The sequence below is a fragment of the Physeter macrocephalus genome, chromosome 2 (assembly GCF_002837175.3).
Source record: "Physeter macrocephalus isolate SW-GA chromosome 2, ASM283717v5, whole genome shotgun sequence".
Classification (NCBI taxonomy): domain Eukaryota; kingdom Metazoa; phylum Chordata; class Mammalia; order Artiodactyla; family Physeteridae; genus Physeter; species Physeter macrocephalus.
This window is the reverse complement of record NC_041215.1, coordinates 87,877,130-87,899,412: the sequence shown is the minus strand read 5'-3', so window position 1 is coordinate 87,899,412 and position 22,283 is coordinate 87,877,130. Positions and strand designations below refer to the sequence as shown.

Below are 22,283 nucleotides of genomic sequence, written 5' to 3'. Positions count from 1 at the left end.
ATGGAGCTGGAGGAATCAGACTCCCTGACTTCAGACTATACTACAAAGCTACAGTCATCAAGACACTATGGTACTGGCAGAAAAACAGAAACATAGATCGATGGAACAAGATAGAAAGCCCAGAGATAAACCCACGCAGCTATGGTCAACTAATCTATGACAAAGGAGGCAAGGATATACAGTGGAGAAATTACAGTCTCTTCAATAAGTGGTGCTGGGAAAACTGGACAGCTACATGTAAAAGAATGAAATTAGAACACTCCCTAACACCATACACAAAAAGAAACTCAAAATGGATTAGAGACCTAAATGTGACCAGGCACTATAAAACTCTTAGAGGAAAACATAGGAAGAACACTCTTTGACATAAATCACAGCAAGGGTTTTTTTTGATCCACCTCCTAGAATAATGGAAATAAAAACAAAAATAAACAAATGGGACCTAATGAAATTTCAAAACTTTTGAACAGCAAAGGAAACCATAAACAAGATGAAAAGACAATCTTCAGAATGGGAGAAAATATTTGTAAACGAATCTATGGACAAAAGATTAATCTCCACAATATATAAACAGCTCATGCAGCTCAATATTAAAAAAAAAAAACCCAGTCCAAAAATGGGCAGAAGACCTAAATAGACATTTCTCCAAAGAAAACATACAGATGGCCAAGACGCAGATGAAAAGCTGCTCAACATCACTAATTATTGGAGAAATCCAAATCAAAACTACAGTGAGGTATCACCTCACACCGGTTAGAATGGGCATCATCAGAAAATCTACAAACAGCAAATGCTGGAGAGGGTGTGGAGAAAAGGGAACCCTCTGGCACTGTTGGTGGGAATGTAAATTGATACAGCCACTATCAAGAACAGTATGGAGCCTCCTTATAAAACTAAAAATAGAACTACCATAGGACCCAGCAATCCCACTACTGGGCATATTCCCAGAGAAAATTGTAATTCAAAAAGACACATGAACCCCAGTGTTCACTGAAGCACTATTTTCAATAGCCAGGTCATGGAAGCAACCTTAAATGCCCATCGACAGACGAATGGATAAAGAAGATGTGGGACATATATACAGTGGAGTATGACTCAGTCATAAAAAGGAACGAAATTGGGTCATTTGTAGAGATATGGATGGACCTAGAGACTATACAAAATGAAGTCAGAAAGAGAAAAACAAATATCTTATATTCATGCATATGTGGAATCTAGAAAAATGGTACAGACGAATCAGTTTGCAAGGCAGAAATAGAGACACAGATGTAGAGAACAAACGTACGGACACCAAGCGGAGAAAGCAGGGGTGGCGGCTGTTGGTGGGATGAATTGGGAGATTGGCACTGACATGTATACACTAATATGTATAAAACAGATAACTAATAAGAACCTGCTGTATAGAAAAAAATTTTTAAGTAACATACAGATATCGGTTGCATTTCTTTACACCAACAATGAAATATCAGAAAGAGAATGTAAAAAACCAATACCTTTCAAAATTGCAGCCCCAAAATAAACTACTTAGGAATAAACCTGACCAAGGAGGTAAAAGACTTATACGATGAGAACTATGAAACATTAAAAAAGGAAACTGCAGACGATTCAAAAAAATGGAAAGATAACCCATGCTCCTAGATTGGAAAAGTTAATATTGTTAAAATGGCCATACTACCCAAAGCAATCTACAGATTTAATGCAATCCCTATAAAATTACCCATGACATTTTCAGAGAATTACAATAATCCTAAAATTCATATGGAACCATAAAAGAGCCGGAATTGCCAAAGCAATCCTGAAGAACAAGAACAAAGCAGGAGGCATAACCCTCCCAGACTTCAGACAATAGTACAAAGCTACAGTAATCAAAACAGTGTGGTACTGGCACAAAAACAGACATATGGATCAACGGGACAGAACAGAGAGCCCAGAAATAAACCCACACACCTACGGTCAATTAATCTTCAACAGAGGAGGCAAGAATATAAAATGGGGAAAAAACAATCTCTTCAGCATGTGGTGTTGGGAAAGTTGGACAGCCACATGTAAATCAGTGAAGCTAGAACACACCCTCTCACCATACACAAAAATAAACTCAAAATGGCTTAAAGACTTAAATATAAGACATGACACCATAAAACTCCTAGAAGAAATCATAGGCAAAACATTTTCTGACATAAATCATACCAGCAATTTCTTAGCTCAGTCTCCCAAGGCAATAAAAATAAAAACTAAAATAAACAAATGGGACTTATCAAACTTAAAAGCTTTTGCACAGCAAAGGAAACCATAAACAAAAACAAAAAGACAACCTACAGAATGGGAGAAAATATTTGCAAATGATGCGATCAACAGGGGCTTAATTTCCAAAATACACAAACAGCTCATACAACTCAACAACAAAAAACCAAACAACCAATTGAAAAATGGGTAGAAGACGTAAACAGACATTTCTCCAAAGAAATACAGATGGCCAGTAGGCACATGAAAAGATGCTCAACATCACAAATTATTAGGGAAATGCAAATCACAACTAGTGAGGTACCACCTCCAGTCAAAATGGCCATCATTAAAATGTCTACAAATAGCAAATGCTGGAGAGGGTGTGGAGAAAAGAGAACACTCCAACACTGTTGGTGGGAATGTAAGTTGGTGTAGCCAGTATAGAGAACAGAACAGAGGTTCCTCAAAAAACTAAAAACAAAATTACCATATGATCCAGCAATCCCACTCCTGGGCTTATATCCAGACAAAACTCCATTCCAAAAAGATACATGCACCCCTATGTTCACAGCAGCACTATTCACAATAGCCAAGACATGAAAACAACCTAAATGTCCATCGACAGATGAATGGATAAAGATGTGGTACATATGTACAATGGAATACTACTCAGCCATAAAAAAGAATGAAATAATGCCATTTGCAGCAACATGGATGAAACTAGAGACTATCTACTAAGTGAAGTAAGTCAAAGAGAAAGACAAATACCGTGTGATATCACTTATATGTGGAATCTAAAATACAACACAAATGAACCTATGAAACAGAAACAGAATCATGGATATAGAGAACAGACTGGTGGTTGCCAAGGGGGAGGGGGTTGGAGGGGAATGGAATAGGAGGTTGGGGTTAGCATATGTAAGCTTTTACATACAGAATGGATAAACAACAAGGTCCTACTATATAGCACAGAGAACTATGTTCCATATCCTATGATAAACCATAATGGAAAAGAATATTAAAAAAAAGAATGTAAGTATATGTATAACTGAATCCCTTTGCTATACAGCAGTAATTAACACAACACTGTAAATCAACTATACTTCAATTAAAAAAAAAAAGATTTAAAGACCTAAATATAAGACATGACACCATGAAATTCCTAAGAGAGAACATAGGCAAAACATTCTCAGACATAAACTGTAGAAATATTTTCTTAGATCAATCTCCCAAGGCAAAAGCAATAAAAACCAAAAATAAATAGGACCTAATCAAACTTACAAGCTTTTGCACAGCAAAGAAACCTTCAGCAAAATGAAAAGACAACTTAAGGAATGGGAGAAAATATTTGCAAATGATGTGACTGAAATGGGGTTAATATCCAAAATATGTGAATAGCTCATATGACCAAATTAAAAAAAACAAACAACCCAATCAAAAAATGGGCAGGAACTTCCCTGGTGGTCCAGTGGTTAAGACTCTGTACTTCCAATGCAGGCGAAGAAGGTTCGGTTCCTGGTTGGGGAAGTAAGATACCACATGCTGTGTTGCGTGGCCAAAAAGGAAAAAAAAAATAAAATAAAAAAGGGCAGAAGACCTAAATAGAGATTTCTCCAAAGAAGACATACAGATGGCCAACAGGCACATGAAAGATGCTCAACATGGCTAATTATTAAAGAAATGCAAATCAAAACCATGATGAGGTATCATCTCACACCAGTAAGTATGGCTATCATCAAAAAGTCTACAAATAAATGCTGGAAAGGGTGTGGAGAAAAGGGAACCCTGCTACACTGTTGGTGGGAATGTAAACTGGTACAGCCACTATGGAAAACAGTATGGTGGTTCCTCAAAAAAAACTAAAAACAGAGCTATCATATGATCCAGAAATTCCACTCCTGGGTATATATCTGGAAAAGACAAAAACTGTAATTTGAAAAGATACCTGCACCCCAATGTTCATAGCAGCACTATTTACAATAGCCAAGACATGGAAACAACCCAAGTGCCCATCAACAGACAACTGGCTTTAAGATGTGGTATGGATACAATGGAATATTACTCAGCCATAAAAAGAATGAAATATTGCCATTTGCAGCAACATGGATGGACCCAGAGAATATTATACTTTGTGAAGTCAGACAGAGAAAAACAAATATATGATATCATTTATATGTGGAATCTAAAAAATAATACAACTCAATCTATTTAATACAAAACAGAAACAGACTTACGGACACAGGAAACAAATTTATGGTTACCAAAGGGCAGAGAGAAGGAGGAAAGGACAAATTAACAGTGTGGGATTAACAGAAACAAGCTACTTTACATGAAATAGATAAGCAACAAGGATTTACTGTATAATACAGAGAATTACACCCAATATCTTGTAATAACCTATAATGGAATATATTCCACAAAAAAAACCAAACTGAATCACTATGCTGTACACCTGAAAATAACACAATATTGTAAATATATACTTCAACTTCAAAAAAAGGGGAACTTAATAATTTTATAACCTATGTGTAAAATAATCAAAAAGAAATATTCATTAAATAAAAAAATTATAACTGGGTACAAATTGTATTTTGAAAATAATCAATTATAGAAGCATACATAAGACTTTCACTTAATCTAAGGGTACATACTTCCAGCTACAAGATTAATAACTTCTGGGGATCTACTGTACAGCATATAGTGATTATAGCTAACAATACTGTATAAAATACTTGAAAGCTGCTGAAAGAGTAGATCTTAAATGTTCTCGCCCCAAGAAAGAAATGGTAAATAGGTGACAGGATGGAGGTGTTAGCTAATGTTATGGTGGTGGTCATCATTTTGCAACATGTAAGTGTTTCAAATCAACAAATTGTACACCTTAAAGTTACAGAATGTTCTATGTCAATTATATCTCAATAAATCTAGGGGAAAAAAAATGGTCACCTAAAAATCAAATGTCATGGTCTCTTCATCATAACAAAATAACAAATATTACCTCTTCCTTTGGAACAAAAAGTGATCAGCCAGCCAATACCAGCAGCAAACGCAGTTTGTATTGAGTTAACAAAATTTCCTTAAGAGAAAATAAAGAAAATTTCTGATCATTCACTACTCCATAATGGAAACCATTTTCTAAATGGGTTCTTCCTTCTAATGTCACCCATTTCCAATCCACTCTGAGTAGTTTTCAGGATTCCTAAAAATCCTCTTGAGCATATCAAATTCCTTCAACTATTTATTTTTTTAAATCACATAAAATCTAAATTCATTATTTCATTAAGAAACAAATTGGCAAGTAAGGCCCCCTGTGATCTGAGCTTTGTCTACCCATTCAGCCAGCCATATTCTTTCCCAAGCCACTCTACCCATTACCCATCTTTTTGTTAGATTCATGAAATACTGCCAGTTTCCCAAATACAGTGACCTTTTAAGGTTTCCTCTTCACTTTCAAGACAGGTTATATCTGACCTCGTTCAAGAATTTCCTAATCCTTCCTCCTTTCCCCACCTGAGTTCTTTCATATCCTTCATGCTTCCCTAAGCTTACCTCTATCATAATGGTTACTACACTGCATTTTAATGGTTTACTAATGGGGTCCTGGAAGGCAGGGGTTATATAGTTTATTACTACAGCCCTAGTATTTAACATAGTTTCAGAGACATAACTGTATTCAATGAATGATATGAGCATCCCATTAGAAGTAAATACTATCATTTCATGGGTAGTACAGATAATTAAATAACCCACCTAAAGTCACTTGATGAATTCAAAACCTAAGATTAGAAGAGTTTTTAAACTTCAAAATTAAACTGAATACAGGCATGAATTTACTGTCTGATGTATGTAGTATACTTATGAAAGCAATAAAACACTTGGTTTATTAAATATTTAGCTGCACTTTCAAAGTGGCCTTTTCACCTAGTCCCACTTCATACCCATGTCCTACATCAAAATTGTTGTAGTTTATGTATGAACATAGTTAATTTATTAAATGCCTACTATTTAGTAGGGCTCAGAACAAATGACACAATTCCCTTCTAAGAAGCATGGAAAAGATATGTAAAATTTTCAGTATTATGACCAGAACATTGCCACTGAAAAACTTAAAATACCAATTCAAAGTATCCTTGAAAACCAAGCAAATTATGAAAACAAAATTACCTGTCCATAATTCTGTCACTGTGCTTCTAACATGCTGCATGGCGAAATTCACTAAACTTTCCTTTGATCTGTCACCATGGTATTTCACTGCAGCCTATTTTTTTATTTATAAAAAGAGAAATGTCTTTTACTTTTTCTTTTTAAAACTCATACCAAATACCTTGATTCTCCATTATTCTGAATAAGTAAGATCTGTCTCTCAATAGTACAGTGTATTTCTAACTGACATGCTAAGAATCTTGACTGCACACATTCCATGCCAGACATTTGAATAATACTATTTATAATGTTTTTAGTTTCACTTTTATCACTTAACACTGGGAAGAGGAAGGGAAATCAGAACTTTACATTCAATGAGAGAAAACACCTGTAAAATACTTTGTAAATTATAAAGTACAACATGCATATTGGTTAACATTATGTTCTTTATGATGGAAACAAATTGGCAAACATTTAATTTTGAAATAGAACAAAGACAAAATAATGGCATCTGAAAGTATTCACAGTATAATAAAAAATGTTTATTATGACTAGAGTATAGTTAGATGGCATCTAAAATAAGACTTAAGAATCAAAAGATTCTACAAATTCACATAGTGTTTTCTCTAGTATTCCCCTTGTTATAATGTTCTACCAATTAAAAAAAAAAATGCCAATTTTCTCTCTTACCATTCCAGACCTAAAAATGAAGAGGCTGGGATAACTGTTCACTCCTTTCATTCGGCAAAGCATTCTATCATCGCCACAGTTAACAGCTCCAATTCGAAGCAATCCATCTACTTCTTTAGCAAAGTCTCTCCACTATGAGGAAAGAAAAAGTTTCTTCTGATAAGATCATGTATCTTTCCCTGAACATTCTTCAAGCTGTACTTTCCTTTTTTTATTATTAATTAATTATTTCTTTTTGGCTGCACTGGGTCTTTGTTGCCGCGTGGGCTTTCTCTAGCTGCGGAGAGAGGGGGCTACACTTTGTTGTGGTGTGCAGGCTTCCCATTGCAGTGGCTTCTCTTGTTGCGGAGCAGGCTCTAGGCGCGCGGGCTTCAGTAGTTGTGGCTCACGTGCTCTAGAGCACACGCTCAGTAGTTGTGGCATACGGGTTTAGTTGTTCTGTGGGTTTAGCTGTTCCGTGGCATGTGGGATCTTCCCGGGCCAGGGCTTAAACCCGTGTCCCCTGCATTGGTAGGCGGATTCTTAACCATCGCACCACCAGGGAAGTCCCCAAGCTGTACTTTCTTAAAGGAGATTATGCTCAGGAAATAAAACCATATACACGTGAAAAAATATTATAGTCATTTCTGTTATAGTTACTACTAATAGAAAAAACACTCAAATAACACTCAAATTTTAAAAAACACTCAAATAACAGATCAGTTGTAAATAGTAAAACTTTAATAATCAGGACGTAAAGAATACGTACTGTGGGAGCTAAATCGTGGCAGTGTGAACACCCTGGGGAGTAAAAGTTCACAAACCACAGTTCTCCAGAATTAACAGCAGCATCTGAAAGTACATAAAACCAAAACAACTTAGAACAACCAAAACAACCAATTTACTAAAGGTTTGTACCTATTTTAGTTAAAAATTTTCCTTGAGATCAGAATGAAAAAACGGCATATATTTTCACACTGCCTTTTATCATTTTCTGTATAATTTTTTCTATAAGAAGAAAACATACTATTTCAACTGTCAAACTAACAATACCTTTTTTTTTTTGACTCTTCCAAGCCCTACTTTAATAAGAAGCAACCTTGAACTGCATGATCAATGTCACCAAGAAGCTGTAAAAAGAAAGGAAGCAACAAAAGGATGCAACAGCCAAACCTCATGACAGTCTGTATGGCTGAGAGAAATCAGGAGCAACAGTGAGAGAGACTGAGATTTAAGCTCTTCTACTATCTGCAGCACTGGTTAAGCACACAGTCAATCAATTCTGACAGTTACTCCAGATTCTGAAAGAATGAAGAGACCTACATGACATAGTAAGGACTATGGGGATTAAATCTAATCTGTGCTCTTAATAAGACATTTTCCTTGGAAAATTGTGTTATTTGAAATATTAGATCAGTTTTTAACAATTCAAAACATGAATACATATTTGCTGATAGATCTGAACACTACATAATATCTACCCAACAATACATTATACATTATAATCTAATCTATGAGGACCTGATATAAACAAAATTTACTCATTTAAAAATTTTATTATAAGGATGTGCTCTAACATTCAATATAAAAAAGTTAAGAAAATTTGCTTTTAGTTAGAGTCTCCATGTAATTCCATATGAAAATCAGTTATCAGTAATTTTTAAAGAAAATATTTTCGTAAGTTATAATAAATTATACCAAGACATCAAAACACGCACACTATTCTAAATATGTGTAACTGATTCAGATTAATTAGTAACATGCGCAATAATGTTCACCTACATTTCAGTTACAAGACATACAGATCTATGTGAAAAACAGTTAAACCATACATTACAAGCAAATGTATACATTAGGATTTTATCAGCTGTTCTTTGGCAAAGGTTAGAAAGTCTGACAAATAGACCACTCTATCTAGGTTGTCAAAATAACTGCCATGCTGACTTAGATCAACTGGTATGAATTTAGGTAAAATCTTATATGCTCTCTGCCCCTTTCCTCTGGGACCTCTATGATGCAAATGTTAGTACACATGACGTTGTCCCAGAGGTCTTTTAAACTGTCCTCATTTCTTTCTATTCTTTTTTCATTTTCCTGTTCAGCTTCAGTGATTTCCACTACTCTGTCTTCCAGCTTGCTGATCCATTCCTCTGCATCATCTAATCTACTGTTGATTCCTTCTAGTGTATTTTTTCATTTCAGTTATCGTATTCTTCATCTGTTTGGTTGTTCTTTCTATTTTCTAACTCTTTGTTCAAAAACTTCTAACTTCTCACTCTGTTCATTCAAACTTCTCCCAAATTCTCTGAACATCTTAACAATATATTTAAAGTGATGAAAGGGAAAAACCTATAACCAAGAAGACTCTACCCAGCAAGGCTTTCATTAAGATTTGAAGGACAGATCAAAAGTTTTACAGAGAAGCAAAAGCTAAAAGAGTTCATCACCATGAAACCAGCTTTACAAGAAATGTTACAGGGACTTACCTAAGTGAAAAAGAAAAGGTCACAACTAGAAAATGAAAATTATGGAAGAAAAAAATCTCATTGTTAAAGTCAAATATACAATAAAGGTATAAATCAGCCATGTATAAAGCTAGTAGAAAGGTTAAAAGACAAAAGTAGTAAAATATATACTCAACAAATAATTAAGGAATATATAAAACAAAAATATATAAAATATGATGTCAAAGTCAGTAAATGTGGTGGTGGAGGGAGTAAAAATGCAGGGTTGTCAAAATTAGTTAATAAGCACACACACAGAGACTGATATGTACAGTGTGTGGAGTAGTCAACGACTATGTAATATCTTTGTATGGTGACATATCATAATCAGACTTACTGTAGTGATCACTTTGAAATGTACAGAAACACCAAGTCACTACGTTGTGTAACAGGAACTAACACAGTGTTGTATGTCATTACACTTCAGAAACAAACTCACAGAAAAAGAGATCAGGTTTGTGGTTACCTGAGGTGGGGGTCGGGGGGAGGGAGAGTTGGATGAAGGTGGTCAAAAGGTACAAACTTCTAGTTATGAGACAAGTAAGTACTAGGGATGGAATGTACAATATCATAATATAATCAACAATGCTATATATCATATATAAAAGTTGTTAAGAGCAAATCCTGAGAGATCCATTACAAGAAAACATTTTTTCCTATTTCTTTAATTTTGTATCTGTATAAGATAATGAATATTTACTAAACTTATTTTGATCACCATTTCACGATGGATGTAAGTCAAGTCATGCTGTACACCTTAAACTTGTACAGTGCCGTATGTCAGTTATATCTCAATAAAACTGGAAGGGAAAAAAATAATGGCATTTAATTTGACACAAAACCTTATTTAAAGTGGGAAAAAAAAATGTCTCCCATCTTGGTACTTTGTTTTCATAGACTACTTCTATCTTATTTGCCCAGTTCCCACTATTATTAAAAATATTTTAAATACTGTATTATCAAAGCTCAATGGGATGTTTTTGCATAACCCAGTGACTCAGAATAGAACAAGTATATTTCAAAATGTGATTTTCAGCTTCTAAACTATACAACTATAGCTAATGTCTGTTAATATTTATGTGATTATAGCTAATAGCTTCTGTTAGCCTAGAAAAATGTAAAAAAAGGCAGAAGTGCTTTGAGTTCCTCTTTAATTTCTTGAGCTTGTCTTCAAAAGGATGAATGTATTGTGTGGGTACTACTCAAAATGACTACTGTTAAGTGCAAGATGTTCTTTGCTTTTGCAGATACTATCTAGAACTTGTTTTAATAACTGCGTAACACTTTTCTGTGACATATAAAAAGATAATATGCATCATGTTTAATGGGAAGGATAAGAACTTCAAAGTGAAGTTTATTAATCACATTTTTTCTTCTGTACTATAGTTGAACACTTCAGAGTTCCACTGCTGATAAAAGTGAACTATGTAATTTGGATTAATGCTTCCACTACAATTTCAGAACTGGACAAAATACAAAAGACTTCTGTTGAAAGCATCAGAGAGTTACCAATGCAGAGAAGAATTACAGGGCCCAGGAATGGGAGGAGGTAGAAATCAGGGGGCCAATGTTTGCCAGGAGGTAGTTGATAGGCAAGAAACTGAGCAGAGCTTTAAATAGATTCATGAGACTAGAGGGACAAAGATGGAGTTCAGGGCACATGTAGAGAAGGGTCCTGTAAATAAAGATGAACTGGAAGGAGACCAGTCCTGTATAAGTACAAAGCTCAGCTTTTGAATCATTTCAGTCTCTGTTTGGATAAAGCTGATCTGAGACTGTTAGTGACCCTAGTCAGAAGAAAATATAACCTCTCTCTGGAGCAAGAGAACATACATAACTTAAAAATAACTCCATAATTGTTTATATAATTAGTTACACAAGAGACCAGATTAAGTGACCCAAACCAATAGAAACTACTGGTAATGGAAAGAGACCCACCCATAACCAAGTATGCTAATGTGATATTTACATAGGCACAAGTTGATACAACTATCCATCCTTATTTATGGTCCTCCCTCGGCTTCTTCAGCTAAAACTTAGGGATAAGCTTGTCTTAGCCTAGTAATACACAGGGTAGTATTAGAGTTCAGACTGAATAGTGGCAACTTTGCACCGAACCTATCAATGTCAGTTAATTATTTCTGAAAAACTGTCTCTAAGGTTTTGTGACTGTTAATTAATTCTTAACTACTATTTGGAGTTCCATATGAATTATTGGCAGTTCTTAACCTTTTCTCTATAATGACAAATCTGAAAAAGTTTGAACCCATGTGCAATACAACCATCAGGAAAGTCTTTCATTCTGGGTGGATTCATGGATTAGTCAGCTTGCAGGTTTTGTTCAGTTCCTCTAATTCTATCTCTAATTCCAAAGTTTTCTGCCCCGCAGGACCACAAAATACTTTTTGATTGACTAGCAGATGAGAGACAATAACCACAGAAAAATCAATAGGTTCATAAAACTACAGTCCAAAACGTTATGATTCTGCAAGCTTGTGACATGGCTGTCAGTTCTGTCTACCAACAATACAAATGAATCAAATTATCCTCCATTTCTTCTGTAGAGAAGACACTCATTTTCCTTAGAGCTTGTTCAAGTGTTCACTACAAGACTTTTAACAAAATAATGTACTGAACAGCTACCTTGTAGGCCTGAACTCGCCAACATGATACACAAAGTAAGAGTACGATGCAATTCTTGCTTAGAAGGAACTGTACAGAAACAAGTGACTGTAACACATTGTTTATGATGATAACATGAGAAATTATATAAATTTATTTTGCAGCTAGTATGCTATTTTAGTTTTCTAAATTAAATGAGACTGTAACACAGCAAAATAAAATTGAAATATGATTTGAGGTAAAATATATTGGTTTGAAGTAGAAAAGAATATTTTATTACAAGTGTACAAATTTAAAAATGTAAGAATCTTTAAGGTTTTCTACAATGCAATGCAAAGTGCAGAAGTATATTTTTATATCAATTTTCACACAAATCACAGATCAAATTAAATCTGCTTCCAAAAATAACCACATACTTATTCAAAACCCTGAAATATAAAAGTTCTAAAACCAGAAGTATTTCTGCAAGTTTGCAGGAAGCTCACCTGGCATACAAACCTATCCTGAACTGATATGGGGGCTATGTGTTATTTTTACTTCTTTTATTTAGTATACACACTTATGCATTTCACTGCATAAATATTATTTTTAAAAAAATAGTATACTGCCCCACATTCTGCTAAGAACTATTTTACCAGTGCTGATATTTTTATTTTGTTCTCATCCAGCTTTTATCCTCTATGCATGTATGTGTATACCTTTTGTATGATTTGTATTATACTGCATATACAATTTTGTATTAGGCTTTTTTTTTCACATAACTACTCTTAAATATAAACATTTTTTAATAATGTGGAAAAATACAGAAAAAAGGAATATTGGTTCATTATTTCAAATGCGTCAATTATACACAAACACACACGTACAGAATACTGAGGATGCTGCTAGCCCTTCTAAGGTTTCATTTCCTCAACTGCCAAATGAGACGAATAATTATTGTTGCTAATACACAGAATGTCATAAAAGTTCACTGACATAATGGAAAGAAAAGTTGATGATGACAATAAAAGAAACTATGTGAAAACCTCAACTATGGCTATAGAATGTTATTTAAAATACAGTATATACCATATTACCTTGTTAAAATTTTAAAAATTTCTAAATTCTAAATACATTTGTCCTTGAGCGTTTTAGTTAAGAGATTGGTCTTGAACTAGCTTTAGAAAATCATATACCCACAAACTTACCGAATTCTCTTCTATCCAATGTTATGATTTCAGGATCATCGTCATAAATACCTATTTTGAAAAGTACATAAAATTATAGGTAACACTTCATCATAAATTACCACATAAAAGATGTTACTTATTTTTGTTTCAATCATCAAAAATCAGATTGCTATACTAAATCTCCAATTGGAAGAATATGTAACACACTAAGAGAAAAGCAAAGAGTAATAATACCATTGGTGATACATTTAAAGAGTATCAAAAGACATTAGTTTCCTGATATGGACTGTCATGGGGTGTGTGTGTCTGTGTGTGGCAGCGGGCAGGGATTCCCAATATTCACACAATGTCATCTCCACAGAAAATTTCTATTATATGTTTTTTAAAAAAAGTTATTTTGAAATATTTACAGACTTGCAGGAAATTGTAAAAACAGTTCAGAGTCCTACTTATCTTTCATCCAGCTTCCCCTAATGGTGACATACTATGTAATTTTAGTACAATATCCAAACTAGGAAATTGGCACTAGTACATTAATGTTAACTAGATTACAGACCTCATTCACTTTCAGACTGCATGTTTTTTTTAATGTGTTATCATTTAAAAATATTTTGTATTGCTAAAAGTCTTATATAATTAGAATACTTGCAGAGGTAGAAGCAAACTTAAGTAAATATAAATTTTATTTATAATAATAATTAACACCAATGTGAGAAAGTTTCTCATTACTACATAAATTATCTAAATATTAGTGATGGATATATACCAGGAGTTAGTAAATATTTTAGATATTGTGAGACATATGGTTTCTGTCACAGCTATTCAACTCTGCCCCTGAAGTGTGAAAAATAATATGTAGATAAATGAACAAAACTGTATTCCAATAAAACTTTATCCACAAAAGCAGGTGGCAAGCTGGACTTAGCCTGTGAAATATAGATTGCTGACACCTGTTATAGACTATTAAGCTATAGTGATTATACCTGAAAATACTATTTTGAAAAGTCAGTCTTGAGAAACAAATACTCCAGATACAAACTGAAAATATTTTATTTAGTCTAAGATAAAAGCATACTTCAGTTCTCTGCCTGCATTTGAGGCTAATTAAGAGAGATTGTAAATATTATGTGTTACCCTTAAAACAATCACAAGAGAACTACTGGGTATCGGAATGCTCCCTCTTTGCTTGACACCTGTATTTACTTTCCCCCTCCCTCAATCTCTTTAACTTGTTTACTCTCTGCTCTTGTCTCATTTCTCATTCCTGTCAATACCTTCAACCATTATTAATCATTACTAATTAAGAAGAATGGCATTTCTACTGAAATGACCACTATTAAAGGAAACTTTAGTCTTCCTTGGAAAATATGATGCTCTAAAAATACTGAAAGGCTTCAATATTTAACTTCCAATACAAATATTTTTAAAAATTAAATAGCAATCCTTATTTTAAAACTATTTAACAAGATTATGACCAAAACACCTTCATGTTTATACAGATATCTACATACTACTTGACTTTCCTTTTGAATTCCACTCACAAATCACAGATCAAATTAAATCTGCTTCCAAAAATAACCACATACTTATTCAAAACCCTGAAATATAAAAGTTCTAAAACCAGAAGTATTTCTGCAAGTTTGCAGGAAGCTCACCTGGCATACAAACCTATCCTGAACTGATATGGGGGCTATGTGTTATTTTTACTTCTTTTATTTAGTATACACACTTATGCATTTCACTGCATAAATATTATTTTTAAAAAAATAGTATACTGCCCCACATTCTGCTAAGAACTATTTTACCAGTGCTGATATTTTTATTTTGTTCTCATCCAGCTTTTATCCTCTATGCATGTATGTGTATACCTTTTGTATGATTTGTATTATACTGCATATACAATTTTGTATTAGGCTTTTTTTTTCACATAACTACTCTTAAATATAAACATTTTTTAATAATGTGGAAAAATACAGAAAAAAGGAATATTGGTTCATTATTTCAAATGCGTCAATTATACACAAACACACACGTACAGAATACTGAGGATGCTGCTAGCCCTTCTAAGGTTTCATTTCCTCAACTGCCAAATGAGACGAATAATTATTGTTGCTAATACACAGAATGTCATAAAAGTTCACTGACATAATGGAAAGAAAAGTTGATGATGACAATAAAAGAAACTATGTGAAAACCTCAACTATGGCTATAGAATGTTATTTAAAATACAGTATATACCATATTACCTTGTTAAAATTTTAAAAATTTCTAAATTCTAAATACATTTGTCCTTGAGCGTTTTAGTTAAGAGATTGGTCTTGAACTAGCTTTAGAAAATCATATACCCACAAACTTACCGAATTCTCTTCTATCCAATGTTATGATTTCAGGATCATCGTCATAAATACCTATTTTGAAAAGTACATAAAATTATAGGTAACACTTCATCATAAATTACCACATAAAAGATGTTACTTATTTTTGTTTCAATCATCAAAAATCAGATTGCTATACTAAATCTCCAATTGGAAGAATATGTAACACACTAAGAGAAAAGCAAAGAGTAATAATACCATTGGTGATACATTTAAAGAGTATCAAAAGACATTAGTTTCCTGATATGGACTGTCATGGGGTGTGTGTGTCTGTGTGTGGCAGCGGGCAGGGATTCCCAATATTCACACAATGTCATCTCCACAGAAAATTTCTATTATATGTTTTTTAAAAAAAGTTATTTTGAAATATTTACAGACTTGCAGGAAATTGTAAAAACAGTTCAGAGTCCTACTTATCTTTCATCCAGCTTCCCCTAATGGTGACATACTATGTAATTTTAGTACAATATCCAAACTAGGAAATTGGCACTAGTACATTAATGTTAACTAGATTACAGACCTCATTCACTTTCAGACTGCATGTTTTTTTTAATGTGTTATCATTTAAAAATATTTTGTATTGCTAAAAGTCTTATATAATTAGAATACTTGCAGAGGTAGAAGCAAACTTAAGTAAATATAAATTTTATTTATAATAATAATTAACACCAATGTGAGAAAGTTTCTCATTACTACATAAATTATCTAAATATTAGTGATGGATATATACCAGGAGTTAGTAAATATTTTAGATATTGTGAGACATATGGTTTCTGTCACAGCTATTCAACTCTGCCCCTGAAGTGTGAAAAATAATATGTAGATAAATGAACAAAACTGTATTCCAATAAAACTTTATCCACAAAAGCAGGTGGCAAGCCGGACTTAGCCTGTGAAATATAGATTGCTCACACCTGTTATAGACTATTAAGCTATAGTGATTATACCTGAAAATACTATTTTGAAAAGTCAGTCTTGAGAAACAAATACTCCAGATACAAACTGAAAATATTTTATTTAGTCTAAGATAAAAGCATACTTCAGTTCTCTGCCTGCATTTGAGGCTAATTAAGAGAGATTGTAAATATTATGTGTTACCCTTAAAACAATCACAAGAGAACTACTGGGTATCGGAATGCTCCCTCTTTGCTTGACACCTGTATTTACTTTCCCCCTCCCTCAATCTCTTTAACTTGTTTACTCTCTGCTCTTGTCTCATTTCTCATTCCTGTCAATACCTTCAACCATTATTAATCATTACTAATTAAGAAGAATGGCATTTCTACTGAAATGACCACTATTAAAGGAAACTTTAGTCTTCCTTGGAAAATATGATGCTCTAAAAATACTGAAAGGCTTCAATATTTAACTTCCAATACAAATATTTTTAAAAATTAAATAGCAATCCTTATTTTAAAACTATTTAACAAGATTATGACCAAAACACCTTCATGTTTATACAGATATCTACATACTACTTGACTTTCCTTTTGAATTCCACTCTCATGTTATATTAAAAAGGTCAATGGGGGTTTTCCCTGGTGGCTCAGTGGTTAAAAATCTGCCTGCCAATGCAGGAGACACGGGTTCGAGCCCTGGTCTGGGAAGATCCCACATGCCGCGGAACAACTAAGCCCGTGCACCACAACTACTGAGCCTGCGCTCTAGAGCCCGTGAGCCACAACTACTGAGCCCGTGTGCCACAACTACTGAAGCCCGCACGCCTAGAGCCCGTGCTCCCAACAAAAGAAGCCACCACAATGAGAAGCCTGCACACCACAACGAAGAGTAGCCCCCACTTGCCGCAACCAGAGAAAAGCCTGCGTGCAGCAACAAAGACCCGATGCAGCCAAAAATAAAATAAATAAAATAAAATAAATTAAAAAAAAAAAAGAAAGTCAAGGGGACACATGTTAACTACGTAATAGTTTATACATTAGCTAAGTGGTGAAACAAAATTTCCTAAATTTACTCGAATAAACAATAATTTCATAAGGAATATCATATCATCTTACCAAAATCATAACGATAATAATTCCAGCTTTCATACTGGCCTCCTTGATTCTCTGCAAGTCCCTTTTCTCCATATTTGTCATACTTTTTCCGCAGATCTTCATCTTTGAGTACTTCATATGCTCTGTTTATTTTCAAAAAATCACTATGTGCATCTGGGTTATTCTATTAAAAAATATTAGATATAATATTTGTTTCAGATACACAATCAATTGATTTAACTTAATCCTGAGATTTCTGTGTGAACAGATACCAAGATAAGGAGGAGTAGTACAATATGAAATGGGTGCTCATGCATTGAAATAAAAAAGTAAAAAAGTATTTTTAAAGAACTACAATCTTAAAAAATATGAAAAGTAATAGAAATGAGAATTGATGCTTCAAAAGGTTGATAGAGGTGGTCATCAAATATAAGTCACTACTTCTAAGAGATGCAACAGAAAAAACTGACTAATGAACCCTTGGAAACACTTAATATTGTAAATATTATGTGTTACCCTTAAAACAATCACAAAGAAATTTGTAGGTTATTTTTCTACTTGAGGCAAAACCCAGTACTTCAAGTAAAAAAAAGTTATGTACTCCAATCTATCAGATGATGACATAAGGACTAATACCAGAGTAACAACTCAAAACTGGATTAATACGTTTCATTTGTTACTGTTTCATAGAATTGTTTTTTGAAGAATGTTTTCATCTAAATAATACTTAGTTGTAAATGGTCTACCATCTTTCATGTAGAAACTTAAAAGAAATAACATTCTGAAATTTTAAAGAAAAATCTGAAAAAATGAAAACCCTAAACACAATACAATGTAGATCTCAAGAAAAGATTACCAATTAACAAGAGTTTTAGAGAAATACTGATTCTATTGCTCAGCTTTATGAATCGAAATAAAATAAACCTATTTAAAGTTCTACCTAGGGACTTCCCTGGTGGCCTAGTGGTTAGGATTCTAGGCTTTCACTGCAGTGGCCGGGGTTCAATCCCTGGTCAGGGATTGAATCTGTGGTGAGGCCAAAAATAAAACATAAAAAATAAATAAAAATAGTTAAAAAAACAAACAAACCTGCAGTTACTGAAATTAACAGTAAAAAAAAATTCTATCTAGATATAATTAAATCTTTCTCCTTGATGAGTATCAAATCTCATTAAGAAAAAAATGAATGAGATTAATTATAAAAATACCTTAAGAATTAAAACTAATACAGTTTTGAAGGATTACATCATAGGATACATAATCAAATATTTATGATTGGAATTAACCAGATTTGGCTGCTCCCAAGTTTTAATTTATAATACTTCCTGACTCTATTCTTAGACTTGCACATGGGAGAAAATAGTTAAAGCTGAAGCATACTATTATTAGCTATTACTGCCATTTTTAGCAAGACATACCCTGTAAGTTCTAAGGAAATAATTTTTCTGTTACTGTTCTAAAATACTTGATTTTAAACTGCTTTACTAGGGAATCTACTGCTTTGTGATTAACATCTGTAATATAAGTGTTGGAAATTAGTTTTCAAATTAAGAGAGAACTGTATTTTTGGTACTGACATTCCTTTACACTCTTCTGAACTTAGAACTTTTGCTTTTTCTGTTTTTAGTACAGAAGTTGAATTATGATTTTTGACATGTGATCGTTCTTAAGCATTTTGAGCACTTACTTAAAATAATTTAAAAAATAATTTAAATACATACCAAAACTTACTAAAACACATTAATTAGATATGTTTAAAAAGAAATTTTTACCTACCGGGTTTTTATCAGGATGTAGCTTCAATGCCAATTTCTTGAAAGCCTGTCTTATTTCTCTACTGCTTGCAGTTTTGGATACACCAAGTAAACTGTAAAAATCCTGATCTGTACCCACTAAAATGGCCATATACACTATTAGGAAACAGAGCATGACCCTTTTCAAGTCTCTGAGATAGTCATCTTTATTTAACCAGACTCCCATTGTTTTTCTTGTACAAGTTCTGACTCAAGTGAACATTAAGATAATGCCACTGGTTCCGGTTGATGTAATACGCAAATCTGAGAACTTCTGTCCACATTACTCCAAAGGTGAAACAGGTATCATGAATTTTTTCCCAAAATGTTAATCTAAAGAGAGAAAATCAGGTAGTTGAAATACATTAAAAACCAAACACATCAATAACGTTATTTACTAAATAACATGGCCAGCAATACAATCTCCATTAAATGACAAATCATGGTGAGTGCCTCAGGCTCTGTTCTTTGGGGGCCCCCTTCACTGCTTCCGTTATCTAGGTGGCCAGATTCGTGAGACCACTCAAGGTAGCAGATAAAGGTAAAAGGTAGCTAGTGAGGTCGCAGCTACCTAGAACTCTTTACAAACAAACAAGTGCAGCAACTTGCTCTATCATCACCAGAACACAAGGGGGGAGAGTGGGGGGAGAGCTATTTCCTTCCATCTTCTACCCAGCTTAAGCTTGCCTCTTTTGATCTGCTTCCTTTTTGGTTTCTTCACCCCTTTAAGGCTATTCAGTTTTCATTTCAATCAAATTTCACTTGTAGGAAATATCCTTTGGGGGTACTAGAAAGAAGCATCAGATCCTTCCAGAGGGTCTGTATTTTTCATAAACCGTCCAAGAATAGCAGTGAATTTATATCGCTGTAACAACTTACATAGTCGGACGTTTTTTCCCCTGAATTTTCTCAGAAGGTGCTTACGTTATACCTAAGTAGTTACTATTTTATAAACTAGAAGACTAATAACTGCAGGTTAACAGTAATTATATTGCAAAGTTTACATTTGGCATTAATAAAAATAGAAAAAGAAACAAAAGGAGAAAAGGAATCAGTTATTTAGACATGCTCACCTGTGTAGGGTAAAAATGAAATCAGATCACATGTAAACTTGTATACTTTAATAGTTCCAAACATGTCATAATGCTTCGAAAAATCTAACCTTCCTAGCATCCTCAGTTCCTCCTTTCTTCATTTAATCCTAAATGCCTATTTAAAATTTTTTTTCCTTACCTGTGAATGGTTTTGGTTCATTTCTAATCCTTTTCACGCCACCAGAAAACCCTTTGTAAAACTGAGTGATGGAGATTAACATCCAGACTAAAAAACAACGTTTAGAATAAAGCAGAGAATATATTCTCAAACACCACTTTTAGAGACGCGATGTTTGTTCCCTGCCTAGCGGTGGTTCTCAGACAGCGTGGGCGTGCCTGAGGTTGTGCGCCGAGCTGCGGGGACAGGTGGAAGCTGCAGGTAAATGCAACACTAACTCCTCGCTGCCATCACTCCAGGATGGGTTGCGGGGAGAGGGGAAAGATGGGAGACACTGGTTGAAAGAGACTGTCAAGTGTTGCTGGTGTTTGAAATCTCAGGTCGGATTAGGGAGAAAGGAACCTGGATAACTGAGAGTATAGTGAGAAATTGGAGCAAAAAGCGGGGAATTGCTGGGCGGAGGAATGGCCGTGTAGGTACAAGGAAGGAAGAAGACTGGAAGCGAGAACACAATAAACCAGCCTCAAGAGCGAAGAGGAGGGGAGATTCCGGTGCACAGGAATTTAGCCCCTCCCTTCCCGGAGGGCCCAGGCCGCCGCCGGCTCCAGCAGAGCCCCGTTCCCCCGCCCATGCCCACCTCGGTGCTGCGAGGTCGTCTCTTGCAGCTACTTCCCCATCCTCAATCCCCGGCGGCGGACCCCACTCGGCCAAACACAAGCTGTGCGTGGGGTAAGGAAGCACGCACCCTCTGACCGCTGGCCCGCAGCGCCCGAGATGTGGTAGGAGCAGCCAGCCGCACCGGCAGCGACGAGCGCGGCCGGCTCGGCTCGGCTCCTCGCGCGGCCGTCTCCTAAGCGAGGCGGGGCGGGGCCTGGCGCGGGGCATTGTGGGAAAGGCGTGGAGGACGCTGCTTGGGAGGACTCGCCTCAGGATCTGGGGGCGCAGCGGGGTGGGGAGGGCGGTGTAGGTTTAGGTTGACGTGGCCGTTTGCGCGGAATCCGGCTCCGGCTCCGGCTCCAACCCGGAGCTGAAGAACACGCAGTACCCACAAAGCTCGCGCCGCCGCACCATCGCGGCTGGCGCACACCGCGGGCAGGAAGCTGGACGATAAAGTCCGCCCCCTTCTTCTCCCGTTGCTGTGGTGACGGGACCAATTTCTCCCCTCCCCCGGAAGGCGGGTTTAGGCGTGCAATTTCTCTGTGACCCTGTTCTTCTTGAAGGGAAAGGCAGAGCTATAGAGGATTTTTCTGGTCGTTGGGTGGGTGGGGCAGAAAGGGGAATTTAACTTAAGTGACATTGATAGCAGTGTCGATCTAGAGGGCTGAAGAGGCAGTAGGAAATTTGGAAGAAATAACAATATTTATGAGTGTGTGTGGGTGACAAACCTTTGAGCATTCTACAGTATTGCCTGACTTCCTAGTCATCCAAGCTGGAAACTGCGGAGTTATCCATACTCCTCTCTCCCACATTTACATTTAAATGATGTGGTATAGAAACTGCATTTTTGATGTGCAGAAATGTAACTAGAACAATGGAAGTAGCTGCATTTGCAACCATCAAAAGAGAAAACATCCTGATG

The 22,283-nt window shown here is 35.1% G+C and overlaps 1 protein-coding gene across 4 annotated transcripts in view; it reads right to left on the bottom strand.

Moving 5' to 3' along the window:
* DNAJC10 (DnaJ heat shock protein family (Hsp40) member C10) overlaps positions 1-21,557 on the bottom strand; it is a 64,296-nt gene extending 42,739 nt beyond the window's left edge. The window contains exons 1-8 of one of the 4 annotated variants that reach the window (XM_024115606.3): positions 21,342-21,557; positions 19,476-19,825; positions 17,721-17,883; positions 15,688-15,738; positions 7,805-7,887; positions 7,057-7,188; positions 6,388-6,481; positions 5,222-5,299 (exon numbers count right to left, since the gene is read on the bottom strand). In XM_024115606.3, the coding sequence (XP_023971374.1) occupies positions 5,222-5,299; positions 6,388-6,481; positions 7,057-7,188; positions 7,805-7,887; positions 15,688-15,738; positions 17,721-17,883; positions 19,476-19,679 (805 nt within the window). In that variant the 5' untranslated portion in view covers positions 19,680-19,825; positions 21,342-21,557. Of the gene's footprint in view, positions 1-5,221; positions 5,300-6,387; positions 6,482-7,056; positions 7,189-7,804; positions 7,888-13,348; positions 13,397-15,687; positions 15,739-17,720; positions 17,884-19,475; positions 19,826-20,725; positions 20,913-21,341 lie in introns of those variants that run through there. The other 3 variants (XM_024115607.3, XM_007122505.4, XM_024115608.3) reach the window with 3 other exon arrangements.
* Between the last annotated feature and the right edge of the window lie 726 nt (positions 21,558-22,283).